The following is a 23,705-nucleotide window of genomic DNA, read 5'->3' as shown; positions in this document are numbered from 1 at the left end:
CCCCTGGAAGGAGCATCGGGTGCAAAGTGTCACTGCCCCAGGCACAGCAGCCACCTGCCTATACTTCCTGGCTTGACTCCTTCCCTTGCAGGCCAGTTATGCTGTAATTCTCATGGGAAGGTGCACAGCAGGCTCGGGGCTCATCTGTCACATTCTTGTTCTATCACTAGGAACACGGCTCATCTCAGGCAGAACCAATCCCAAGTGCATGCTGGGAGAATCCCTGACACAACACAGGTACTGTGGACAGAAGGCAGATGCTGCATGCCAGAGACCATTCACACTCTACCACGCACTGTCCCTGTACCACCAGTCTCAGCAAACGCTGCCAGTTCAATCAGATGTGACTGCTCATAAAAAATTAACCCAGACAGAAGGAGGCCTGGTATCTTCATTAATATTACATGATATGTCTTGAAAAGCCACCAGGATTTAAGATACAGAGATATTAAATCAAGGGTTCCAAAGTGCCTGCTGATGATGCAACATACTTTCAAAAATTTATTTGAGGGGTCGGTGCAATGGCTCAACTGGTTAATAATCCACCTCCAAGCACTGGCATCCCGTACGGACACAGGTTCAGGTCCCGGCTGCTTCACTTCTGATTCAGCTCGCTGTTTGTGGTCTGGGAAAGCAGTGGAGGATGATCCAATGCCTTGGGACCCTGCTCTCACATGGGAGACGTGGAAGAGGCTCCTAACTTCGGGTTGGCTCAGCTCCAGTCACTGCGCCGTTTGTGGAGTGACCCAGGGTCAGGAAATCAGCTCTCCACGTTGAGGTCCCCAGTAATGGAAGCGATCCCTACCAGTTCCCAAAGATTCCCCCATACCTCTCGGGGAACTCAAAGTGATGGGGAAGCATCCAGGACTTGAACCTTACGTTCCTTAAGTTTCTCCACTGGTCACTCATCTATACAAGCAGAAGATTCTCAAGCAATAAAGTATTACATATTGGTCCTGACTAGAAAATGCCAGTGTCCGCTTGAACTGGGGAGAGAGGTGGAGAGGATGTTTAAAGGCGTCATGGGGCCCGGGCCAGGTGTTTGGGCACCCGACTAGTCGCGTTAGTCACTTTCCTGTCATCCTTCTGAGGCTACAGGGGACCTGAGCTATACCAGTGTTCCTCATGTCATTAGTACACAGCCCTGCCCAGCTGAGTCTGCCCAAGGACAGCCACTCAAGGCAGACAGGGGAGCTTCCCGGAGGGCTGAAGGACAGGATGGGCAGGACTTACCTGGATCGCCTGACGTCCCTGCTGCGCGTCAGCCAGCAGCTGGATGGTGAGCGCCCTCGAGTCCTGCACCACGTCCTGGAGGTAGAGGAAGTTGTGGCCCCCATGCCGGCCCAGCGTGCACTCCCGACAGATGGGCACGGAGCAGGTGTCACAGTACAGGTGCAGCACCTGGCGATCAGAGAAGACACAGAGACACGGGTGAGAGGTATGTGGGGGGCGAGGCTTGCAGCAGCCTGGATCCCAGCCCCTTTCCAGCATGGATAACAACACACCCAGCAGGTTGCATCCATCCACTTACTCTTCCTCCCTCACTCGGCTGCCAATCACAGTGGGGTAAGAAGGAGAACCAATGGGCACATCCTGTTCTGGTCAGTGATCCCACCATCTTCCTGGTGTAGGATTGCCCTGTATTTCAAAGCGCTAGGTTGACGATACCTGGTCGGAGATCTGGACCCAAGGACAGAAACACCAGCAGCCACTCGGTTGAGAGCCAGCTGAAACTTCTTCTGCTTTTGGCTTGCTGCTATGCCAAGCTATCACCATCACCGAATGCTGGGAGGCAGTAGGGACGCCAGGACTACTTCTTGTGATGGCACATACTTGCCAGGTGGGGGAAGCAGAGAGCAGGCACGCAGAGAGAGGAGGGCACTGTTGGAGGTCTGCTCAAGGCGTTCTGGGCAGTACAGGACCCAGGGAGTGCTGGCAGGGCAGCTGGGGCAGGGAGGCCTGGAGGCTGGCCCAAGAAGGATCGGGAAGGGGCTTGCTGGGTGGGGCAGTGTAAACTGACCAAAAGCATTCTCAACATCAAGCGCTTGCTTGGCCCAGCCAAGTTGAGAGGCACTGAGCTCTCAGCCAAGCTGGGACCCCATGCATGCTCTCCTGCCTCTCTAGAAAAATAATCTGCCTCAGAAATAGGAAGAAGGAATGCTATGAAAAATCTTGATACGTGACAGATAATCTCTCATTCGCAGGTTCCCTCCCCAGACAGCCTCAACGGTCATAGCTGAACCGATCCAAAGGCAGAAGCCAGAAGCCACTTCCTGTTTTCCCACGTGGGTGCAGGGGCCCAAACACTTGGGCCATCCGCTACTGCTTTCCCAGGCTCATTACCAGGAGCTGGAGCGCAAATGGAGTAGCCAGGATGTGAACTGGCGTCAGTATGGATGCTTGGCCATTACAGGCAGCAACTTGACCCGCCACACCACAGTGCAGGCCTGGGGGAGTTGTTTTGCCTTTGGACAAAACAGGCTCTCATGCAGCAGGTCTTAGAGCCTCTTATACAAGGGAACTGGAGCAGGTTTGCAACTTACTGGTCACAGTAACACCAGAGGTGGTACCCTACAACCAGGTACTGGTGACACAGCTAAAAGGCTAAACACACACACACACACACACACACAGAATTTATTTGCAAGCAGAGCTATTAGGTCACCCTCCTAGGCCACGGCAGTCAGGCAGGGCAGGGACAGTTAGTTCAAAACCAGGAGCTAGGAACTACATCTGGATCTTCATTTTGGCTGACAGAGGAAGAGGGGGCCCCACTCACTGTACACAATGCTCACCCTACCCCATCAAATTCTAAAGTAGTTCTATTATGGGTAAGGGGCTGGTGCTGGAGCGCAGTAGCTTAAGAACCTCCACTGGTGGGCCCTGTGCGGTAGCCTCCTAGTGGCCCACCTTGCATGTACCAGGATCCCATATAGGCGCTGGTTTGTATCCTGACTCCCTGACTGCTCTGCTTTCCATCCAGCTCCCTGCTTGTGACCTGGGAAAGCAGTCGAGGACGGCCCAAAGCACCCACATGGCAGACTTGGAAGAATCTCCTGGCTTCAGATCAGCTCAGCTCTGGCTATTGTGGCCACTTGGGGAATAGACCAGCAGACAGCAGATCTTCCTCTCTGTCTCCCCTTCTCTCTGCAAAACCTGCCTTTCCAATAAAATAATGTGATTAAAAAAAAAAAAGAACCTACAACGGCTGCGCTAGCATCCCACATGGCCCTATTCCACTTCAGATCCAGCTCCTTGCTCCTGCGCCTGGGAAAGCAACAGCACATGGACCAATAAACTTCAGCCCTTGACCCATGAGGGAGACCCTGAAGGTGGTCCTGGCTCCTGGCTTCAGGCTGTTGTGTCCACTTGGGTAGCAAACCAACAGGTGATGGAAGATCTCTTGTCTCGATCTATAAATCTGCCTTTCTGATGAAAATAAATTTTCAATTATAAACAAGCAACGGTGGGTACAGGAACAGCCTTGGTATGCCGGTAATTTATATACTATAACAAGACCCCCACCTCGAAAACACACATTGAGATAAAACTTGTATTATTAGATCTAGGTCACAGCTGGAGTACAACGTGGGGAAGACCTCACACTCCCCCTAGAAGCTTCACGGCCCACCCACCTAGTGTCTCATTTTGAAATCCAGGAGTTTTCGATCAGCTGAAACACGAGTGGTGGGGTAGCGGCGTGCCACCAAGTACCTCACCTTGCGACAACAAGAGAGGACAGTAAAGGGGCAAAGTGGGGCCTGTGCTGAGGCCCGGGCCTCCGCCTGCCCGGCAATGTGGCACTGGCTCTGAAGGGCAGCCCCAGGGTGTGGAGGGAGACATCTGGAAGCAAGCCTGCCTGGAGCTCTCCCAAGCAGATGCGTGGACACGCCCCCCTCAGGCCTTAGTGAAAATCCGGCTGGCCCAGCTCAATGGACAAGGCTTGACCTCTGACCCCACAAGTGACCACCCTCCTCCCTGCCCCCAGCTTCCAGAAGGTCCCACCCACTGCCTTCCTCTCCCAAAAATTTCTAAAATACCAGGCCGAGACAAAGACAGAGGAATGTGAGCCAGCAGGAAGGGGTGGGGGTGGGTGGGGGGTGCGGACAGAGGTGGTTGTTAAAAGGAAAAATAAATAAAAATTTGAACATGGGGAGGTTTATCATGTGCCCATGCCAGAAATGGGAGTTTGTAGAGTACATGTTTGTCCCAGGACACACACACACACAGAGCGGGCTTAAAGTACACCCTCGGCTGCCTGCAAATATTCAATGGGTATAAATGAAGGAGAGAGGGTGGGGGTGGTGGTCCCCGACACTACAGGAGGAAGTGCTGGGTGGCACCAGAGAGGAGCCATTCCAGAAGTGACCTGGGAGTGCTGTGTGTGCCAGCTCTCATCCAGGACCACAGGACACCGTTGTCAGCTGGTAAACCAAGGTGAAGGTGGCGTGGAAACAAAGTCTGCTTCAAAAACACCAAAACGGAAGTCCAGGGCTCCTGCCTCTCTAGCCTCCAAGGCCTGGCTGCAAGACAACAGAACCCAGCAGAGGGCAGATGGTCCACAGACAGAACCGCTGCAACGCACCTGCCAACCTGCAGAATCCACAGCATTCGCTCAAACACAAACAGCTGTGTACCCTCCCATTGCTCCTCCAACCCCGAGTCTGGGCCTCTACTGCAATGATCCAAACAGAGGCTGTTCTGAATCCCTCTGGACAAAGCAGCCTGGTTCTCCCAGTGGCTGCTTGGCTCCAGGTGGCATCCATGCCTCCAACTGTTCCAAGCAGCCACCTGTTGGTGGAACTTTCAAGACAGTGTGCCGATTTGACAAAATAACAGGCAATAGCACCACAGGCAATGCCAACAGTGGCTACCCATAGTCTTTCCACAAGCCCACATTTCAGCCATCATCTTGCACTCCATATTCCAATACTCATTCCACCTCTTGCCAGAGCCACTAAGGGGAGTTAACAGCAAGTCAACAGAAGAGCCGTCCAAGGGCTGTTGGTTGGTATTTTCAGGCTTCAACAATGAGAACACCCCAGGGATTGGCACTGCAATAGGGCAGGTTCAGCCACCTTCGATATCAGCAATAGCATGGGGGCACCAGGTTTGAGCCCCTACTTACTCCATTTGCAGTACGGCTAAGGCATTTGCTAATGCATACTCCTGCTGAGTCAGGGAGCTGCAGCCTGCTATACGTGGGGAGGGATGGGGATGGGGGAACACCTTCAAGGGCAGCGGGAGGCAGAGAAATGGCCTGGGGCTCTGACCAGAGGACCAGTGTCTCGAAGGCAATGCTTGCCGCATGCAGTCTGTGGGGTCACACACGGATGTGGCAGCTTGGAACCGGGACAGGAACACGCTGGGCCTGTGTTGACTCCACTTACTTTACCCAGAATACCCCGGGGTCTGAGTGGACAGGTCGCCCAGGCCCAGAGCCCGAGCTGCACTGGGGGTGCTGTGGGGGTGAGAGGTGCAGAACCTTGTCAGGCTGGCGAACTCAGAACAGTCTGCAGAAAGTGGATCAAACTGTGGTGACAGAAATTTAAATCCGTGCCCAGTTTACTCACTCGCATATGCCTGCATGCCATCGGGGAAATCAGAGAACAAGACACACTCATCTTCAGGTCCCATTTCCCAATGAACATGGTTTTATTCTTTTTTTAATGTTTTTATTCATTTATTTTTATGAACATGGTTTTAAAGAATACAGGAATAGCCTCCAGCCTCAGTTTCTGGGAAACACCCCTGTGGCAGCTCCCTGAATGCCTGACTGGGTGCTGGCCATCTTGGCACAGCCCATGGTGAAGGTTCACACGTGGGGGCTTCTTCTTTTAAATGTTTATTTGTATTTATCTTTATTTGAAAAACAAGAGGTTGGTAGCGGAGAGAAGGGAGATGCCCCCACAGCAGTCAGGGCTAGGTGGCCAAAGCCAACATTAGCTGCACCCTGGGGTACATCAAGCAGGAAGCTGGGTTGGTAGGGAAAGAGCCAGGGCTGTCCCCACCACCGGTGCATCAAATGCCCGCTTCCAAAGGGCACCTTTGTCATGGTATCCGGTCCCACATCTGTGCTGCGGGTGGCTCTGTGTGATGTGGCAGTCACAGGGGAACGCCGTCTTCCAAGCATATCAACAATAAATTAGTTGACTTATACAAAACGAGGGTTCACCAAACTCTGGGGTCCCCTGCTGCCTCCGCTTCAGACTCATTTTGCATATCAACATTGCTGGAGAGCAAACCAGCAAATGGAAAATATCTGCTCTCTCCCTCTCTCTCCTTCTTTAACTCTCCTCTTCAAATAAACAAATAACAAAATTTCTCAGAACAATATCAGTCCTCCCTACCCCCATTAGGGATAGCAGGTTAATCCTCAGCCTGAGGCAACAGCATCCCACATGGGTACAGATTCTAGTTCTACCACGTGGGAGACCCAGAAGCAGCTCCTGGCTCCACATAGGCGCAACTCTGGCCATGACATCTGGGAAGTGAACCAGTGGAAGATACCTCCCTCTCTGCCTTTTAAATAAACATTAAGACAATAAAAATAACAGGTATAACAACAACACAATCTCAACCATCTACAGACTGGGGTGTAGCATATAAAGCCGCTACCTGCAGTGCTGGCAATCTATATGGGTGCCAGTTTTGAGTCCTGGCTGCTCCACTTCTGATCCAGCTTCCTGCTAACGTACTGGGGAAGCAGTGGAGGAGGGCCCAAGTCCTGAGGCCCCTGCACCCTGGTGCAAACCTTCGGCTGGAGGCAGCCCTGGCCATCAGGACAGTGAACATGTAGATGGAGGATCTCTCTGGAATTCTGGCTTTCAAATAAATAAATCTTGATGCAACCAAAAAAAAAAAAAATTCAACAGACTGTGTACTACAATCAAGCAGATTGTACAACTAGAGTATTTTTCAGCAATACCACGGAAATAAATTCCTTGGAAATTACCAATCCAAGCAACTACAACTCCCAGGGAAAAGGCCACAATCAAAGCGAATATGCTGTGTAACCTCACTTGGATGGAGGAAAAGGTGAAAACGGCGATTAGAGACACGTGGCATGATGCGTCGCTCCTCAGGGTACCTTAGCCCAATTCCCAGCTCCACCTCCGATCCCGCTGTGCACCTGCGGGGAGGCAGCAGGCTCAATCCCTTGGGTCCCTGCCACCCCGTGGGAGAAGTGCCAGGCTTGTGGCTTCTTCCGTTGTGCCTCAGCTGCTGCTGCTGCTGCTGCTTTCCGCATATGAGGATTAAACCAGCGAATGGAAGTTATCCTGCTCTCTTTGAGCTCTTTCCAATACAATGTTGAAACTTCCACACATCATAAGAACCGCAGCTGCAGGTGGGCACACGAGGTCCCCAGGAGAATCATCTTGCTGGCAGGAGTCATGGCAGGTTGCACAAACTGGGTTGGGAACCCTTCCACCAGCAGCGCTGACAAAATGAGGTGTGGACTCCGTCATAGGGGGGAGCCCTCGCCACAGCTCAGTACCCACACATGAGCTGCCTCTGCTGGGGGCAGCCTCCTGCAACTTACTTCTCATAGGCCGCTGACAATGTTTCCAGTCTGCCCGACAGGTGCTGGGAATCTTTCTCCCTGACCTCTGCCGTTATCCTAAGCTCTGAGCATCTCCTCGGATGCCGGGGGAACAAGGATCAGGATCCTGATTTATTGCACTGCAGGCAGCCGTTCATTGGTGACACAAAGTCATGATAAATCATTAGTGTCTTAGCTGCTACCCCCACCCCATGCATCTGCCACGCCCCCAAGGTGCTAATGAGTGGCCCATGACACTGCCAGCCCCAAAGAAAGACAGGTAGACAAATTCACTCCAACACCGAGATCCCTGTCCACATAAATGACAGATTAAACACACACACACACACACACACACACACACACAGCCAAGATTGATTTCGATGGAGATACTGCTTTCCTGTGGTCTCCACGGCTGTGCTTTAATAAGCTGCTGTGTTCAGGCCAAGCGTCCTTAGCACGCGGGGCCAGTGTTGCTAGTGTTTTCTGGATAAATCCAGACCCTGCAGGTGGCCTGGTAACCCCGCCCTGCCTCTTTGGCAGGTTTGCACCGGATCCCTGGAAGAAACCTTCCACACAGCAGCTCAGACAGTTTCCCTTGCCCCTTAGCTGTGCTCACAGGTGATTTTTTGTTTGCTTGTTTTAAAGCAATGAAAGGCATTCATCAGATGGGTAAAATGTTTTAGAGAAGAAAAGCAGGAATAAAAAAAGTAGGATAAGAATAAGCAAGACACAAAGCTATCTAGAAAGTACAGCTATTGGAATCTGGCGTGATGGCCTAGTGGCTAGATCCTCACCTTGCAACCGCCAGGATTCCATCTGGGCACTGATTTGTGTCTCCGCTGTTCTACTTCCCATCCAGCTCCCTGCTTGTGACCTGGGAAAACAGTTGAGGATGGCCCAAAGCCTTGGGACCCTGCACCCATGTGGGACATTAGGAAGAAGCTCTTGGTTCCTGGCTTCAGATCAGTTCAGCTCTGGCTACAGCGGCTGCTTGGGGAGTGAACCAGCGGGTGGAAGATCTTCCTGTCTCTCCTTCTCACTCTAAATCTGCCTTTCCAATAAAAACTAACGAAATCTCTAAAACAAAAACAAGAGTGTAGCTACCACAGCACCGGCTGGCAAGTGCTAGGAGTGGGTGCAAGTCATGTCAGACTGGACCACAGTACTCCCTTGGCAGGAGGCAAGATCCAGGGCTGGGGGTTGTGGGGGGCAGGCCTGACAGAGGAAGTGAAGGCACTCCCTAGCTAGGCTGCAGCTCCCCCTGGTGAGCCAGGGCTGGGGACAGAACTGACCAGGCGGCTGCATGCCTCAGTATGTGCCTCTGCTGGGGCAGGTGACAGACTGAATGTGACCTTGCACGCGAGCTGGTGTGCACAAGAATCAAGTCTGAGGCTGCCCAAGATAAGGTTTCTTGGGAGACTCCCCAGTTAGATTGCTGGACTCAAACCCTGGCCACAGAGGAAAACAAGCAAAAGTCACATGATATGTGGTCTGACCTTGGAGTGCATGTACTGGGATGGGTCCCTGCATCCACGCGGAAGAAGTTGCAGGCTCCTAGCTTTGGATCAGCTCAGCTCCAGCCTCCAGCTGCTGGGCCAGTTGGGAAGTGTATCAGAGGGTGGAAGGCCTCTCTGTCTCTCCTCTTTGTAAAAAAAAATCTGCCTTCCAAATAAAAATAAATCTTTAAAAAAAAATTGTAAGAGCAAAAGGGAGCCACATTAAATTTCCATATAGTACAAAGGTGTAGGTCAAGGACAATTTTTAATCTTGTTGCTTCTCTTCACGCGGCTAGCCAACATCCAGAAAGAGGCCAGGCTGAAGCCTAGAACCCCCCAGCTAGGTCTCAAACATTTGTGTCCGACTCAAGTAATTGAATCATCATCACCTGTTATGCATCCCAAGAGGCAGCAGCATTAGTATAAAGGTAGGTCAGGAACAGAGTGGCTTAACTTACACCATGAACTCGAACCCACATAAGCTGTATCATGCTTTAGATATGTATTTATTTCAATTTGGAAGGTCAATTTACAGGCAGAGAAATCTTCCACGTGCTGGTGATTCACTCCCAAGGGGCCACAATGGCCAGAGCTGAGCTGGTGAAGAATCAGAGACGCCCCCAGCCTCAGCCTTGTAGCCTCACAGGTAAGGGGGGGAACCCTTCCCTAGCACCAAGAGTTAATCCCCGGGGCACGGAACACTGGGTGACCTTTGCCTATCAATCATCAATGCTCTAGGGATCCTGTCCCAGGAAATTAAGATATAAAAGGGAACTATCACAGATCAAGGATCATTAACATTTACAGGCCTCTTCAAACAAGGGAAAAGAGACAGAATTTGATAGACCAGGCCTGAGGAGACTGGGCTAACCAGTAGAAACTGGAGAAGGCCTGATCTGGGCTGGAAATCAGGAACTGCAAAGTGCCGACTTTGCTGCCTGACTTGGGGTGCTGCCTCAGGCCTGACCCTTAACATCCACCCCCAAGGCTCTCCTCTGCTCCTCCCACCCCAAAAAGCAGCAATAACAGCATGATTTGAACCCATGTTTCCCAGGCCTGCAGGACTACAGACAGGAAGGGCCAGGCAACTGATACTAAGACACAATAAGCAACAATTTGGCACCTCCCCCCCCCCATGGTGCCCCAGTGACCCAAGTCCTCGCCTTGCAAGTGCCAGGGTTCCTATATGGGCACTGATTCTAATCCCGGCAGCCCTGTGTCCCATCTAGCTCCCTACTTGTGGCCTGGGAAAGCAGTCAAGGATGGTCCAAAGCCTTGGGACCCTGCACCCAAATGGGGGACCTGGAAGAGGCTCCTGGCTCCTAGCTTTGGATCAGCTCAGCTCCAGCTGTTGCAGCCACTTGGGGAGTGAACCAGCGGACAGAAGATCCTTCTTTCTGTTTCTCCTCCTCTCTGCATATCTGACTTTTTTTTTAAGTTTTTTTTTTTTTTAATTGCAAAGTCAGACCTGCTCCTGACATATAAGAACAGGAAGGAGAGAACCTCCTGCCTCCCATCAGACACACTGCCCCTCCAAAGATGGAAGAAGCTAGACCCAGGAGGGTACATCGGGCAGAACCCAAGGTTTCACAACATCTGGTTCTTTGTGGATGAAAAAGGTGGGGCAGAGTTGTGGCACAGCAAGTGAGGCCACCACCTGTCATGCAGACAACTTTCAATCTTTTTATTGGCTCTTCCAAATAAATGCAAAGTAAATCTTTAACAACAAAGAGGATCCCTTATTTTGGCTAGCACCTAAACCAGGTAGAACCAGGATTCCAAAGTTGGTGCTCTGAGCTTCTGGCCCGTGTGGCTTTTCCTTAGTCCTTGTGCCACAGGCATCCCTCCTAACCCCTCAACTTCCATCAGGAAAGGGTGCTGGGCAGGGAGGCTCAGGGTGAGAGCTATATGGGGGGTGGCCTGCAGCGGGGCCAGCTCTTCGTACCTTCCACTCCACCTGTTGGAGATGGCCGTCAAGAGGTCACGAAATTAAGCTGGCCATTATCCACTGCTAATGTTTAGACTTTTTTACATCAGATGAGACCCTGAGATAAGAGCCTTGGGGGAATTTTTTTTAGAAAACAGCTCAGAGGCTTCCAGTTTCCCAAGGTCAGTCTGAAGAGGTCAGACTTGAGCAGCACACCTGGGGTACAATGAGCTGCCCACCATCCCTGCCAGTTGCCCAATTTCCTATCCAGCTCCCTGCTAGTGACCTGGGAAAGCACCAGAGGATGGCTCCAAACCTTAGGATCCTTACCCACATGGGAGATCCAGAATTAAACTCCTAGCTCCTGACCTAGGATTGGCTCGGCTCTGGCCACTGTGGGGAGTGAACCAGTGGATGGAAGAACTCTCTCCTTTTTTCTCTGTAATTCTACCTTTCAAACAAAAATAAAATTTTAAAAATTATCATATTTGAAAGGCAGAGAGAAATCTTCCAATTGCTGGTTAATTCCCTAAATCATATAAGGAAATGCTTTCTGCCCAGGGTCATCTGGATGCTTTACCATATTATTCATGGGTCACACAAAATGATCAACTGAAAGATAGCTGCTATCAATTTTCTGCATTTCCAGGTCCCCCTGCTCCAGCCATGAAACAGCCAGACCAATTCCTTCAGGGGCTGGCCATTCCACACCCTTGCCCTCAATGTTCACCACAGGGCGAAGCTGGGATCTCCATCTTGGTCTCTCAGGTGGGTGGCAGAGAGCCAACCATGCAAGCCATCCACCTGCAGCCCCATAGGGTGCAGGTCAGCAGGAACCTGGGACTTGAACCAGCTGTCCAATCGGAGACGTGGGAGGTCCTGAACAGCTGTGCCACATGCCCAATTCTTAGTATAACCTGCTGCTGGGGAAGAATGGGTCCCACATCCAAGCACCAGGGAGAGATGAGGGCTCCAGTATTGACTGCTGCAGCCCCTCTAACTCTGAGGTGTTTGTGTGTATAATGTATGCATTTATAAATAAGTAAATATTGTGTGTGGTGCTAAGCATGTAGACCGTTCCTCACTCACAATGCCCTGTCACAGCACCTGGCTTCAATGCCAGGCTCACTTCCTGCTTGCTCAGGCAGAGCCTGGCAGGCAGTGTTGATGGCTCAAGTGTTGATGGTCTCACTGACAGAGCCCTGGATTAAGTCCTTCCTGCCAGATCCAGCCCCAGCTATTGCAGGCCCTTCGGGAGTGAACCAGCTGGTAACACATTTCTGAAATGCATACTTGGGAGTTTTGTGTGAGCTGAGGCCACCTCCTAACCACCAGTTTCCAGGAGCTGGCTGATTGTTCGAATCTGGCTTTGCACGGTGAGCATACTAGAACTCAGGCAGTTTAAGTAACTTGTCCATAGACACACAGGGGAGAGGTTCAACTGATGCAGAAACTGCCAGGTTATGCTGCCTCCACTCACTGCCTGGAAAACCCGCCTTTCACTGCCACCTACCTAGGGCCAATGGTATAAACCAGGCTAGAGGTGTCTGTGCGAACCACAGTACCAGCTTTCTTCTTGTCCCAGAGTTTCAACAACCTACAACGGCTCCTGCTGACTACAGGACCAAAAATGCGGGAGCTGGGATGGGGGCACGGTTGGAATTCCTGAGTTTTAACCTGCCTAGCTTCCACAGCACAGTGGCCTCCAATGGGCTGAGGACAATGAATGCAACCTGTGGGCAAAGGACCCCAGCTTGGCTCTGAGTCCTGCCCCTTGAGCCCACTCTCCTAGCCTATCCATTTCCTGGGGCTCCTGGCACCTTAAATACTTCCACAGCCCCAGAGACATAAATCCAGTAAACAGTAGGGGAACAGAGAAGATAGGGGACAAAACCCATTTATCTGCCTCCCAGCCCCCACCCTGAGGGGGTGTCAGGAGAGGGGGTCAGGTCAGAGAGGAGGAACACAGCCCTGTATGTCCTCCTCCAGGACACGCCCCATGGCGCTCCAACACAGACACCACCCCTGTCCCCAATTTCACTCCTGGCCCCAGGAGCCAAAGGCTACCCTGAGGGAATGTTGTGATCAATTCAGTCCAGGGCTGAGGGCCAATCACAAGCGAGCTAGGTCCAAGATGGCAGCTAGTCCAATACAGAGCTTTTGTTCTGCGGTCAGCCTCCAGCCCTGGGCAGTCAGGGAAAGGGAACAGAGAAGTCTTCCCCAATCCCTGCTCCCCAAAGAGTCCCAGGCCTCCTCCTGGGGCAGGTTGGTGCTCCTTTGCAAACCAGCTTTCCTTTCTGCCTCTCCCCTCTATGCAAATGTTGATAAAGACTCCTTGGGTGCCTCCTGCACAACCCTGAGCTGGGAAGTTGCAGATAACTTGGTTTTCCACGATGAACGTCACAAAAGTAATGAACTCTCCCATCCCTCTCTCTCAAGGCTGCCCACAGCCCCTATGACCATCACTAACAGGAAGAACAGGTGTGGGCCACACTGGGAGCCATCCAGTTGAGTAGGGCAGAATCTTGCATGTTCTCCTTGCATCCTTACGGACAGAGCCATAGGGAAACACTCTCATTGCAGCCTAAGACACACACGTCTCACTGGACACCTATCCCCACTCCTCTGGGAAACAGGATCGAAGCTGGCACGGAAAGACCCTGGCTGGGCCTTAGCAGCCAACTCCTCTGACCTCTGAGGCCATCACACACAGAAGCTGCCAGGCTTGTGTCTGCGTTTTCAAGCAGCCTGTGTGTGGGGAGCAAAGCTAGTAGAAGGACGATCCGTGCCTTTCATATCAAGTAAGAAAGAAATGTGGTCTCCTTGGGACTCGGTGACACCCACAACTCAGCATTTGTCCTTCGGCCTCTGGGCCTCATCAGGGGCAAAGCCAGGGAGGTCTGAAGGAGAGGATTAATTCCACTGGAGAAGCAGGTGAACAGGATGGGGCAGGGAGGGTGGTGCCTACAAAAGCCGTCACAGTCAGCAGGTGGCGCAGTTCCCCAGCCCTCCTCACTCATTCCTTCTAGAAACCCATTTCTGAAAAGGCAAGCCACGTGGGTCTGCACGTTCCTTTCCCTATGAGGCTGACCACCATCAGCGTCACTGCAAAAACACAGTCCAGATGAGATAGGGCCGAGACAGCGACTCCAGTCATGGACACGGTTCCACTACCAACTCCGTTTCTGGCAGGAATGGCAGTGGTCCTCCGTGGAGGAGGGAGGGTCCTTAGGGCTCCTTCAGAAGTCACCACTCACAGGACACATCCCTTAGACACCAGCCATCTGGAAGTCCATGAACAGGTCGAGCTGGGCCCCCTCCTCCATGCTCGCCCTCAGGAATCACCTGCCCAGATTTGGGCTTGGATTTCCTGTCATGTGTAGCCTCCTTTCCAATAGCCCTCTCCTATATAAAACCTGAGACGGGCGCCAGGGCTGCTAACGGTTTAAGGTCAGTTACGTGGTCCCCTCGCTCAGAGCATGCAAACAGGGCTCCAGGATCCACGGCTGCCATTCACAGCAACCAGGCAGGACTCTGGCAGAGGCCCTGCAGATGCACCGTGACACGTGGATACAGGGGAGCCTCTGTGATGACCCCAGGGCCATCGTCCAATCTGTCCTGTCCCCAACTCCCCTGTCCCTTTTGGTCCTGCTAGTTTCAGGAGCCCATCTTCTCCCACTTACCAAAAGTGTAGAGTGCTTGAAGAACTTTACACCAAGACTGTTTTTAACCCATCCTCCTAGGCAGGAGGTGCTCAGCTGCGTCCTCCAGTGCCTCCTGCTGCCAGGGGGCCAGAACTGTCCCCCCTCGGCCAGGCTCCACTTCATTTTCCTGGCCCCAGCCCCAAATCTCACCCCACTGGCCGGAACTGGAAAATGATCCAAAGTTCCTGCTACTGGGCGAAACTGGGTGTCTCCAAGTTTTTTTGTTTGTTTGTTTGTTTTTTTCGGGGGGGGGAAAGGCGGATATACAGAGAGCAGAGACAGAGAGGAAGATCTTCCATCCGATGATTCACTCCCCAAGTGAGTGCAACAGCTGATACTATGTCAATCTGAAGCCAGGAGCCTCTTCTGGGTCTCCCACGTGGGTGCAGGGCCCAAAGCTTTGGGCCGTCCTCGACTACCTTCCCGGGACACAGGCAGGAAGCTGGAAGGGAAACGGGGCTGCTGGGATTAGAACCGGCGCCCATATGGGATCCCGGGCGTGCAAGGCAAGGACTTAACCACTTGCGCCACCGCGCCGGGCCCCCCCAAGTATTTTTAAGCCTTATTTCCCAGATTTCACAGGGGCAGGGGAATGTATGCAGGGAACCTAACCAGGAGAGCCTCCTGCTCTGGGGACTCCTCAGGCCCTGGGACAGAGGGACACAGCAGGGCTGTCTTCTGGAGATAAGAGGTTAGGGACCAGACCTTGCAGAACTCCTTGGGCTGGTTTTTTCTGACCCGCAGAACCCAGAGGTGCTGGGACACAGGTTCTCTTTGGGAGGCCTGCAGCCCCTTCTCCAGGAGGGTGGCTTTGGATGCCAGCTAGGATGCCAGCTATCTGCGAAGGGACAACCGGGAGGCAAGAGTGACGGAGCCCGTGCCACCCACACGGGACACCTGCTCTCCCAGCTTCAGCCTGGCCCAGTCCTGGCTACTGTGGGCCTCACGGCGATGGAAGATCTTGCAGATCAGTACAACTGAAAACAACTAACCTAAGAGAAGAAACGAGGAGAAACAAACATTGAGAATAAAGGAGACTGGTCCAGTACAGAAAGAGAACTGAATGTAAGTGAACGAATCAATAAGGGCCAGGGCTGTGGGGTTAGCGCGTGAAGCCACCATCTGCGGTGCCAGCCTGTGTGAGTGCCAGTTCAAGTCCTAGCTGCTCCACTTCCAATCCTGCTTCCCTGCTATGACCCGAGAAAAGCAGCAGAGGACAGCTGAGTGTTTGGGCTCAAGCATACAGGGGGGAAATGCAGAAGTCGCTGGCCCAGCCCTGGCCATTCCAGTCATCTCTCTGGGAGTGAATCAGCAGGTAGAAGGCCTCTTTCTCCCCCATCTCTATGAAACTCTTTCAAATACATTCTAAAAAAAAAAAAAATCTTTTCAAAAAATAAGCAAATAAGAATGTAATTCTAGGACCCAGCACAGTAGCCTAGTGGCTGAAGTCCTCACCTTGTACTCCTGAGATCCCATATGGGCGCCAGTTAATATCCCAGCAGCCACGCTTCCCATCCAGCTCCCTGCTTGTGGCCTGGGAAAGGAGTAGAGGACGGCCCAAAGCCTTGGGACCCTGCACGCGTGGGGACCCAGAAGCTCCAGCTGAGCTTTGGCTGTTGGGCAGCCACTTGGGGAGTGAATCAACGGATAGAAGATCTTCCTCTCTGTCTTTCCTTCTATCTATGTATCTGCTTTCCAAATGGGGGGGGGGGGGGCGGGGGAACCTCTTTTTAAAAAAAAAGGCCAGACAGAACCCAAGTGACAGTTGGGTAAAATGCCAAATCAAAAAAAAAAAACCAAACCAAACCAGAAGTGTGTTCCAAAGTTTCCTGTGTCTTTGACCCCCGGGGCAGCGTCCAGCTGCTTCCTCAAAGGGCCACCAGCATCAGGACCCCCAGGGGCAAGCAGGACCCTCCCCCAAGGCTACATGTGTGAGGTTTTTTTTTGTGTTATTCTAATATTTATTTATTAATAATAATTATTATTTAGTTGAATAATATTTATTTCTGCCTTTGAAAGCCAGAGACAAAAAGATAGTGACCGGCTGTCCATCCCCCCCACCACCACCCCAAATGTCTCCAACAGCCGGGATTGCCACTGGCTGGGCTGGAGTAGAAAAGCCCAGCAGGTAATGGGAGAAGCACGGAGGTGGGCATTAAGACTGCTGCCCAGGGGAGATTAAACACAGTTCATTAAAACCCCCTCGGACCTGAGCGATTAGCAGGCAGGGAAAGGGGGGACCTGCTAATGGGAGAGGTGATGCCTGCTGGAGCAGTTTCCTTCCTCCGCCTGGCAGGCTCCAGGGTCCTTCTCCCCTGGTCCTTCCTGCAAGCCTGCCCCCAGGAGGCGGGCGACCCCAGCCTGAAGCGACTTTATCCATCACAAATTAAACCACCTGGGGAAGTGTCTGTGGCCTTAAAATTCTGGTAAACTGAGGCAGTGGGGGAGTCCTCTGGACTGAGAGCAGCAGGAAGCAGGTGCGCCCTGCCCTCTCCCTTCCTCCCCAGCCCACTGGACCTGGCTGATTCTGCCCCCAGCACCCACGGAACCTCTTCCTCAGCTTGAGGGGGACTCCGGCTGGCTGCCTCTCTGATAATCCCACCCACTATAGAAGACCCAGTGAGGGCGTCCTCATCAAAAAGCACTTATTAAGCACCTCGCAGCCCCAGAGTCCCGGCAAGATTCATAGAGGCCTGGCCTGCCATGGGAGAGGGTCATTTATGGCCATTAAGACCAGAGCAACGCAGGTTCCCAGAGGCCCATAAAACCGGCAGGGAAGGAAGTAGGGATTAACCACTTCCTCCGCCACTCAAGAAGGGGGCTCCATTTGTACCAGACTGCAGGGTCTGTGGAAGGTTCCCGGGAGGGTGCTGGGGGGCTCCCCGTGTCCTGTCCTTGCTCAAATTTCCACACGAGGGCTCTGCAGGAGGACTCACAGGCCCAGCAGCAGCAGCTGTGGGCGTGCCCTCTCCTGCCCTGGCCTGAGCATGCGCAGGGATTGTGTTTGACAAGTGTGTGTGGAGAGGTGCATTTTTCAGTCACACTTGGCTAGACCAAACACTGCTGCTCTGTGGCCACCCCTAGCTAGCAACATTGGCATCCTTTAGCAGAGCACTAGTGGGCTGCTCTGCTCCCACGCGAGCTCCCCTAACACACACAGGGCAAAACAGTGGAAGATGGGACCTTGCCACCCACGTGGGACACCACACTAGGTTCTGACAGCCATTTGGGGAGCAAACCAGCAGATGGAAGAGCTCTGTCTAAATAAAGCTTTTTAAAAAAGAAACTATTCTTTGCTTCACTGTGGAGAGGAATGGAATGGCGGAGGTGGAAATGGTCTCATTATTGCAGCACTGGTCTGCGGGGACACCAGAACACCCAGGGATGGTGGTCAACTCTGCCTACGCCTGCATTTGGGCAACCTGACCCCTTGGTCAAGATTTCCTCTCCTTGTAGGGACCCGCAAGGACAGGTCAGACGGTCCCTTCTACACCATGACGAAGGTACCTGCAAAGGCTAGGACGGGGGTGTGAAGGGGCTGTGCCCCCTCCCAACAGCTCTGATCTGCGCATCTGGCAGGAGTTGTGGCACACCTGGCAGGAGTTGTGGCGATCAAGCAGAATGCCCCTACATCCCAAAGGACACAACCTCTAGCACAGAAACCATCTATGCAAAAATGCAAATGTGTTGGGGGGCGGGTGATGACCACCCAGGGCTTCCAGATTGAATTCCGGTGTGGGGTCTGAGCTGAGAAATGGTAAACTTTGCTCAGCCAGCCAGAGGAACCTCTTCAGGCCACACGGTGGTGACACAGCACTTAGCTGCCAACAGCAGCTTCCCCCAAGAGGGGCCTGCCAATGGCCCTCTGGGTCCAGTCCGGGGGGGGGGGTGAGGGGGCAGTGGAGCGGGCAGCCCCAGCCCAGGGCGAGGCGAGCCCCATAACAGCGGGTGCCGGCTACCCTGGCCGAGCGGATCAACATTCCAGGAGGCCAGGAGGCAGCCATTCCCGCCCTTCAGGGGGAACAAAGAGCCCAGGGAGCGAGGAATTCCTGCTGCCCCTAAGCAAAGGGTGGGGGGTGGTATCCAAACAGATCTGCCCCCCCACCAGAAGCCCACTCCCTCTCATGACCCGGAAAAGCTGCCAAGAGGGACTCTGCCATTGAAAGGGGGGGTCCTTAGGAACACAGGGCACAGGCCTAGGGTGGGGGCAGCGCTGGGGCGCGAGAACAAAGTCCAGGAGGGAGCAATCTCCATAGGAAACCGGCAAAGCCCTTTGGATGTAATCATTAACTTTATCTCGAGGGTCTTCTTTGTAGCCAGGCTGTGGACTGGCTTTTACTGTAAGCAGTGCAAACATTTTACTGTCCTTCAAAGCAGAGAAGGTAAGGGGCTGGTGGGCTTTGGAGGTTTGGTTTTAAGCCACAGCCCCTGCATCACTGCAGGAGATAATTTTCCAGGGAGGTTCCACCCAGAGTTCTCCCCCATCTTGTCCCTGGGGAGAAAAAAACCGGGGGTGGGGGGGTGGAGTTCTGGCCAGAAGCAAGGGGTAGTTCTAGCCAGATGGGCATTCTGTTTCACGAATACAACAGACAGAAAGTTTGAAACAGAGGTAAGTGGAAGACATGAAGATGTTTGACAACCGACTCAAGGCAACTGCAGGCTACCCTTGGCTTGGAGGGCAGAGTGGACCCAACAGCTGCCCGGAGCTGGTTTGAATTCACTCTGTAAACACTGGTTGAACATTTGCTTAGCACAAGATATAGCTCTCGTGGTTAACGCAGTCCCTCAGGCAGCAGGGTTCCAGTTTACTCATTACTGCACTAGGGGTGAGGGGATGCCTCTCCAAATTTGCTTTCACCTTTGGAAACCAGTTCTCAGGGCCCGACGCCCCCAGCCCAACAAGCTCCTAAATACCCACTAGACTTGGTTTGTTTCTTTTTTTTTTTTTTCTTACAAGATTATTTACCTGAAAAGCAGCTGCACAAAGGAAGGGTCCTCTATCCACTGGCTCACTCCCCCAGGTAACCGCCCTCGGCTGGTCTGCTTTGTGGGCGCAGTGGTCCAAACACTTGGGCCAGCTTCGGTGGCTTTCCCAGGCGTGTTCAGTGGGGAGCTGGGATCAGCAGCCAGGATCTGAGCTGGCATCCCACATAGACGCTTAACCCGCTGTACCACAGCACTGGGCCACGGGAGATCCAGTTGTCACAGGGAAAGTGGAAAAACCCACTGACACAAAGTGATCAGGCGTCCCTCCCCTACCACCAAGCTCAGCCAACCAGACTTCCTACCTAACTTTGCACAAACAGGAACAGCCAGGGGTCTGCAATTGAAGGAGGAGACACCCCCTTCCCCCTTGTGATGAGTAAACTGGTACTTACCCAAGGAATCGGCCTCCAGGCACGCTGCTCAGAGGCTCAAACCCACCACTGCCTCTGCTTAAACCCACCCAACCTGCCATGTCTGAAAAGCTTGAACTGCCCAAGCGTCACCCCTCTCGGCACCCTTCCCCTCCCAGAAGCTGGCTTCTTGCTACCAGGACATGAGTGGCTGGATGCTAGGTGCTGTGTTCTCAGGAAGCCAATCAAAAACAAACACAACCCTGCATGGGCATGAGCAGGAGCCTGGGGGGAGGGGTTCCTCGGAAGGCAAGCTGGGCCATCCTTTGTTTCCTCCAACAGAGAGACCTGGGAGAGACGCTTGGGGGACAGTGTGCTGCTACAGGAATGGAATTCCCTTCCACCCCTTCCAGGCAATCCGGGAGGAATGTGTCTCCCAGCAGGCATCTGCTCGTTGGAAAACAATGTGTCCTGATCATCTGCGTGGTGACCCTCCCAGGACAGCAAATGCTTAATGGGAAAGGATCTGGGTGCCCCCTCCCCCAGTGCCTCAGGGGTGAAGGGTTAACTGAGCAGTAAGCCAGGACACCAGAGGCTGGGGCCCCAAACACCCCCACACAGGCTCTGCTTTCTGTACATCCTTGGGCAGCTCCGGAGCAAAGGTGTACCCAGTGCCGGGGTGGTGTGGATGGGCTGCCTCACTCATGTGCGCTTGCTTACTTCCTCGCGTTATTATGCCTGTGTGAATAAAATGTTGTACCTAACTACACCTCAATAGACACCTACAGAATACAGCTGAATACACTGTTCAGAGAGCAAGGATGTGTCCAATTATTACCTATAAGAATATAAACTACGGGCTGGTGTTGTGGCAGAGCCCATTAACCCTCTGCCTGTGACATAGGCGTGCCATTTGGGCGTTCGACCTGCTCCACTTCTAATTCAGCTCTCTGCTAATGCTTCTGGGAACCCAACAGAAAATGGACCAAAGTACTTCAGCCCCCTCCACATGGGAGATCCAGAAAAAGCTCCTGGCTCCTGGGTTCTGCCTGGTCCAGTCTTAGCCAATCAGTGGCTCTAGCATCTCTCTGTGTCTCACCTTTCTCTGTTAACTTTCAAAGAAACAAGTAAAAAAAAAATACAAATCACAGAACTATAGGTATACAATGTAACTTTAGACAATAGTACACATGACATGGTCTAAAGACAGAAAGTAACACCAAAGATACAGTTCCACCTGCGGGTAGATTTGGCAAGCTAACCTCCCTTCCCCGCCCCCACACTGCAGTATCTAGCATTCTCCTGCTCATCTCTTTTGTAGTTTAAAGGCTCAAGGAAAATGAAATCTGCAGGGTGAAGAACTCTGCAGGCATAGCCCTGCAGCGGAAGGGGTCAGCTGAAATAGCAGAGCTTCGGGCTTGCAGGTGCCAGGGATTTATAACAGAAGCAGTATGACGGATCCGAGCATCCAGAAATGATGGCCAACCTGACTGACTGCTCACTACACCTGCTCTCAATGCCCATCCACACTCAGGATGTCTTCCCTGAAATCGGAGGCACCAAGAATCAGATCAGACCATCCACGAACAGTCAGACCAGGAGGCTCACCATTTGTTCCATACCAAAGCAGATTCCACCTCCTGGTATACACCAAGGACTCAAGGCGTAAGATACAGAAGAAGCAGGTCTGCTGCAGTAGCCTAGTGACTAGGGTCCTTGCCTTGTACACGCCAGGATCCCATATGGGCACCAGTTCTGGTCTCCCAGCCCCACTTCCCATCAAAGCCTTGGGACCCTGCACCCAGGTGGGAGACCCAGAAGGCTCTGGATTGGCACAGCTCTAGCCGTTACAACTGCTTGGGGAGCGAATCAATGGATGGAAGATCTTCCTCTCTGTATCTCCTTCTCTCTGTAAATCTGACTTTCCAATAAAAATAAAATAAATTAAAAAAAATGTACAGAAGAAGTAAAAAGTTGGCACTGCCAACTGCGCCAAAGTGCAAGGTGCGGACCAGGTTTAAGTGATGACATTCCTTCTACCTTAAAAGCAAAGGATTTTTCTTCAAATCCCAGAAATGTGGCCAAGGAACCCAACCAAAGGATTCTGTGAGAGGAAACCCAAATGGCCAATAAACATAAGAAAGGCTCAGTCCCCCCTCCGGGTCTTAGTGGAAATGCAACAACAGGTGGAGGGCAGGAGGTGGGAGGAAGTATGGCCAGTGGGAGGCCGGCTCTCCTCCACCTGGGGCAGGGGCCTATTACCATTTCAAATGTGCCCCCCTGGGAATCCTCCAACCCCAACCCGCAGCTGGAACAAGAGGAGGGCAGCTCCCTCCTGGAAGGGGTAAAGGAGCCAGACGTGGAGGGAGAACCCAGGAGACAGGGCAGGGCAGGGCAGCAGATGATGGGGCTCTGCTTCCCTCTGTAACTCTGCCTTTCCAATCAAAATAAATTAATGGTATCCATATAATTTGTAACATATTTATAATATACCATGACGTAATTATATAATACCGTGATATATTTATAGTTATTTTATATAACATATTACTTATATAACACAATGATGTGTAAAATGTAATGTGTGACATGTTTACAAATAATATATATATATATATATATAATTTCCTAGCAGGTTACACTATCACCTGTGTTGCTAGCATCCCGCAGGGGCAGCAACAAGGACTGGAACAGGTGCCCCCCTGGAACGACAAGCAGGGCCTGCTCCACACCACCACGTCATCTCTATTTCTGATGTGTTCTTGTTTACTTGCTAAAAAAAAAAAATCGATTTGATAAACTCCCCACTGGTCACTCAATGGCAACAGCCAGGGCCAGCTCCTGAGTCCCAGCTTCAGGTAAGCCCAGCTCCAGCCTTTGTGGCCATTTGGGGAGTGAACCAAACAAGATCTTTCTCTCTTTCCTTCTGTAAATCTGCCTTGGCAATATAATAAGTCTTCCTAAAAAATATAAAGAGCCAGGAGCTTCTCCTGGGTCTCCAAAACGGTGGCAGAGACCCAAGCACTGGGGCCACCTTCTGTCGCCTGGCCCAGGCCTTGAGCAGCAGCTGGACCAGAAGTAGAGCAGTTTCACCTGCTACACAGCCCCCCTTTCTCCACTTTAAAAGCTGAAACTTGATAGCAAAAGTAATAGCATGGGGTTTCTTTGTGATGATACATTTTACAAAAGTGTCTCCCCCGCTGTGCTCCCTGCCACTGCACCTGCAAAAAGCAGGTGATGGCCCATGTGCTTGGGATCCTGTCACCCGTGTAGGAGACACACCCAAATGGAGTTCTAGGCTCCTGGTGGCTTCAGGCCTTTCTGGTCACGCTGGGGGAGTGAACGAGGGGACGGGAGACTGTACTCTTTCTGAATAATATAGTTTGACCTTTGAGTAAGTAAATATTTAAAACATATATGAAGGCATGGCAAGATCCTCTCCTAGCAGGAAATAGCAGCTAATTCTAGAAGCTGTTTGACACTTATCAGATACAGATGTCAGAATCGTGTCCCTAAGCCCGCTGTGCAGCGGGCAGCATCCCTGCAGCCAGCAATATCCCTGCTTCGCTGCCGCTTCTAACCAGGACGCTGTTCGCCACACATAAACGTGGGTTACGCAGAAACATACAATGGAAGGTGCTGAATGCATCTGGCCATTTCAGGTTGTGGGAATATTACTTCCACCACAGCTAGTTC

The 23,705-nt window shown here is 52.3% G+C and overlaps 1 protein-coding gene across 1 annotated transcript in view; it reads right to left on the bottom strand.

The window, feature by feature from the left end:
• TRIM71 (tripartite motif containing 71) overlaps positions 1 to 23,705 on the bottom strand; it is a 42,037-nt gene that overhangs the window by 5,506 nt on the left and 12,826 nt on the right. Inside the window, exon 2 of the mRNA XM_040965386.1 lies at positions 1,234 to 1,401. Coding sequence (XP_040821320.1) covers positions 1,234 to 1,401 — 168 coding nt within the window. The remainder of the gene's footprint in view (positions 1 to 1,233; positions 1,402 to 23,705) is intronic.

This window comes from Ochotona curzoniae, unplaced genomic scaffold (genome assembly GCF_017591425.1).
Source record: "Ochotona curzoniae isolate NIBS_2020 unplaced genomic scaffold, NIBS_Ocur_1.0 contig_1302, whole genome shotgun sequence".
Classification (NCBI taxonomy): domain Eukaryota; kingdom Metazoa; phylum Chordata; class Mammalia; order Lagomorpha; family Ochotonidae; genus Ochotona; species Ochotona curzoniae.
Note: the sequence above shows the minus strand (reverse complement) of the source record. Positions and strands in the feature narration are given on the sequence as shown.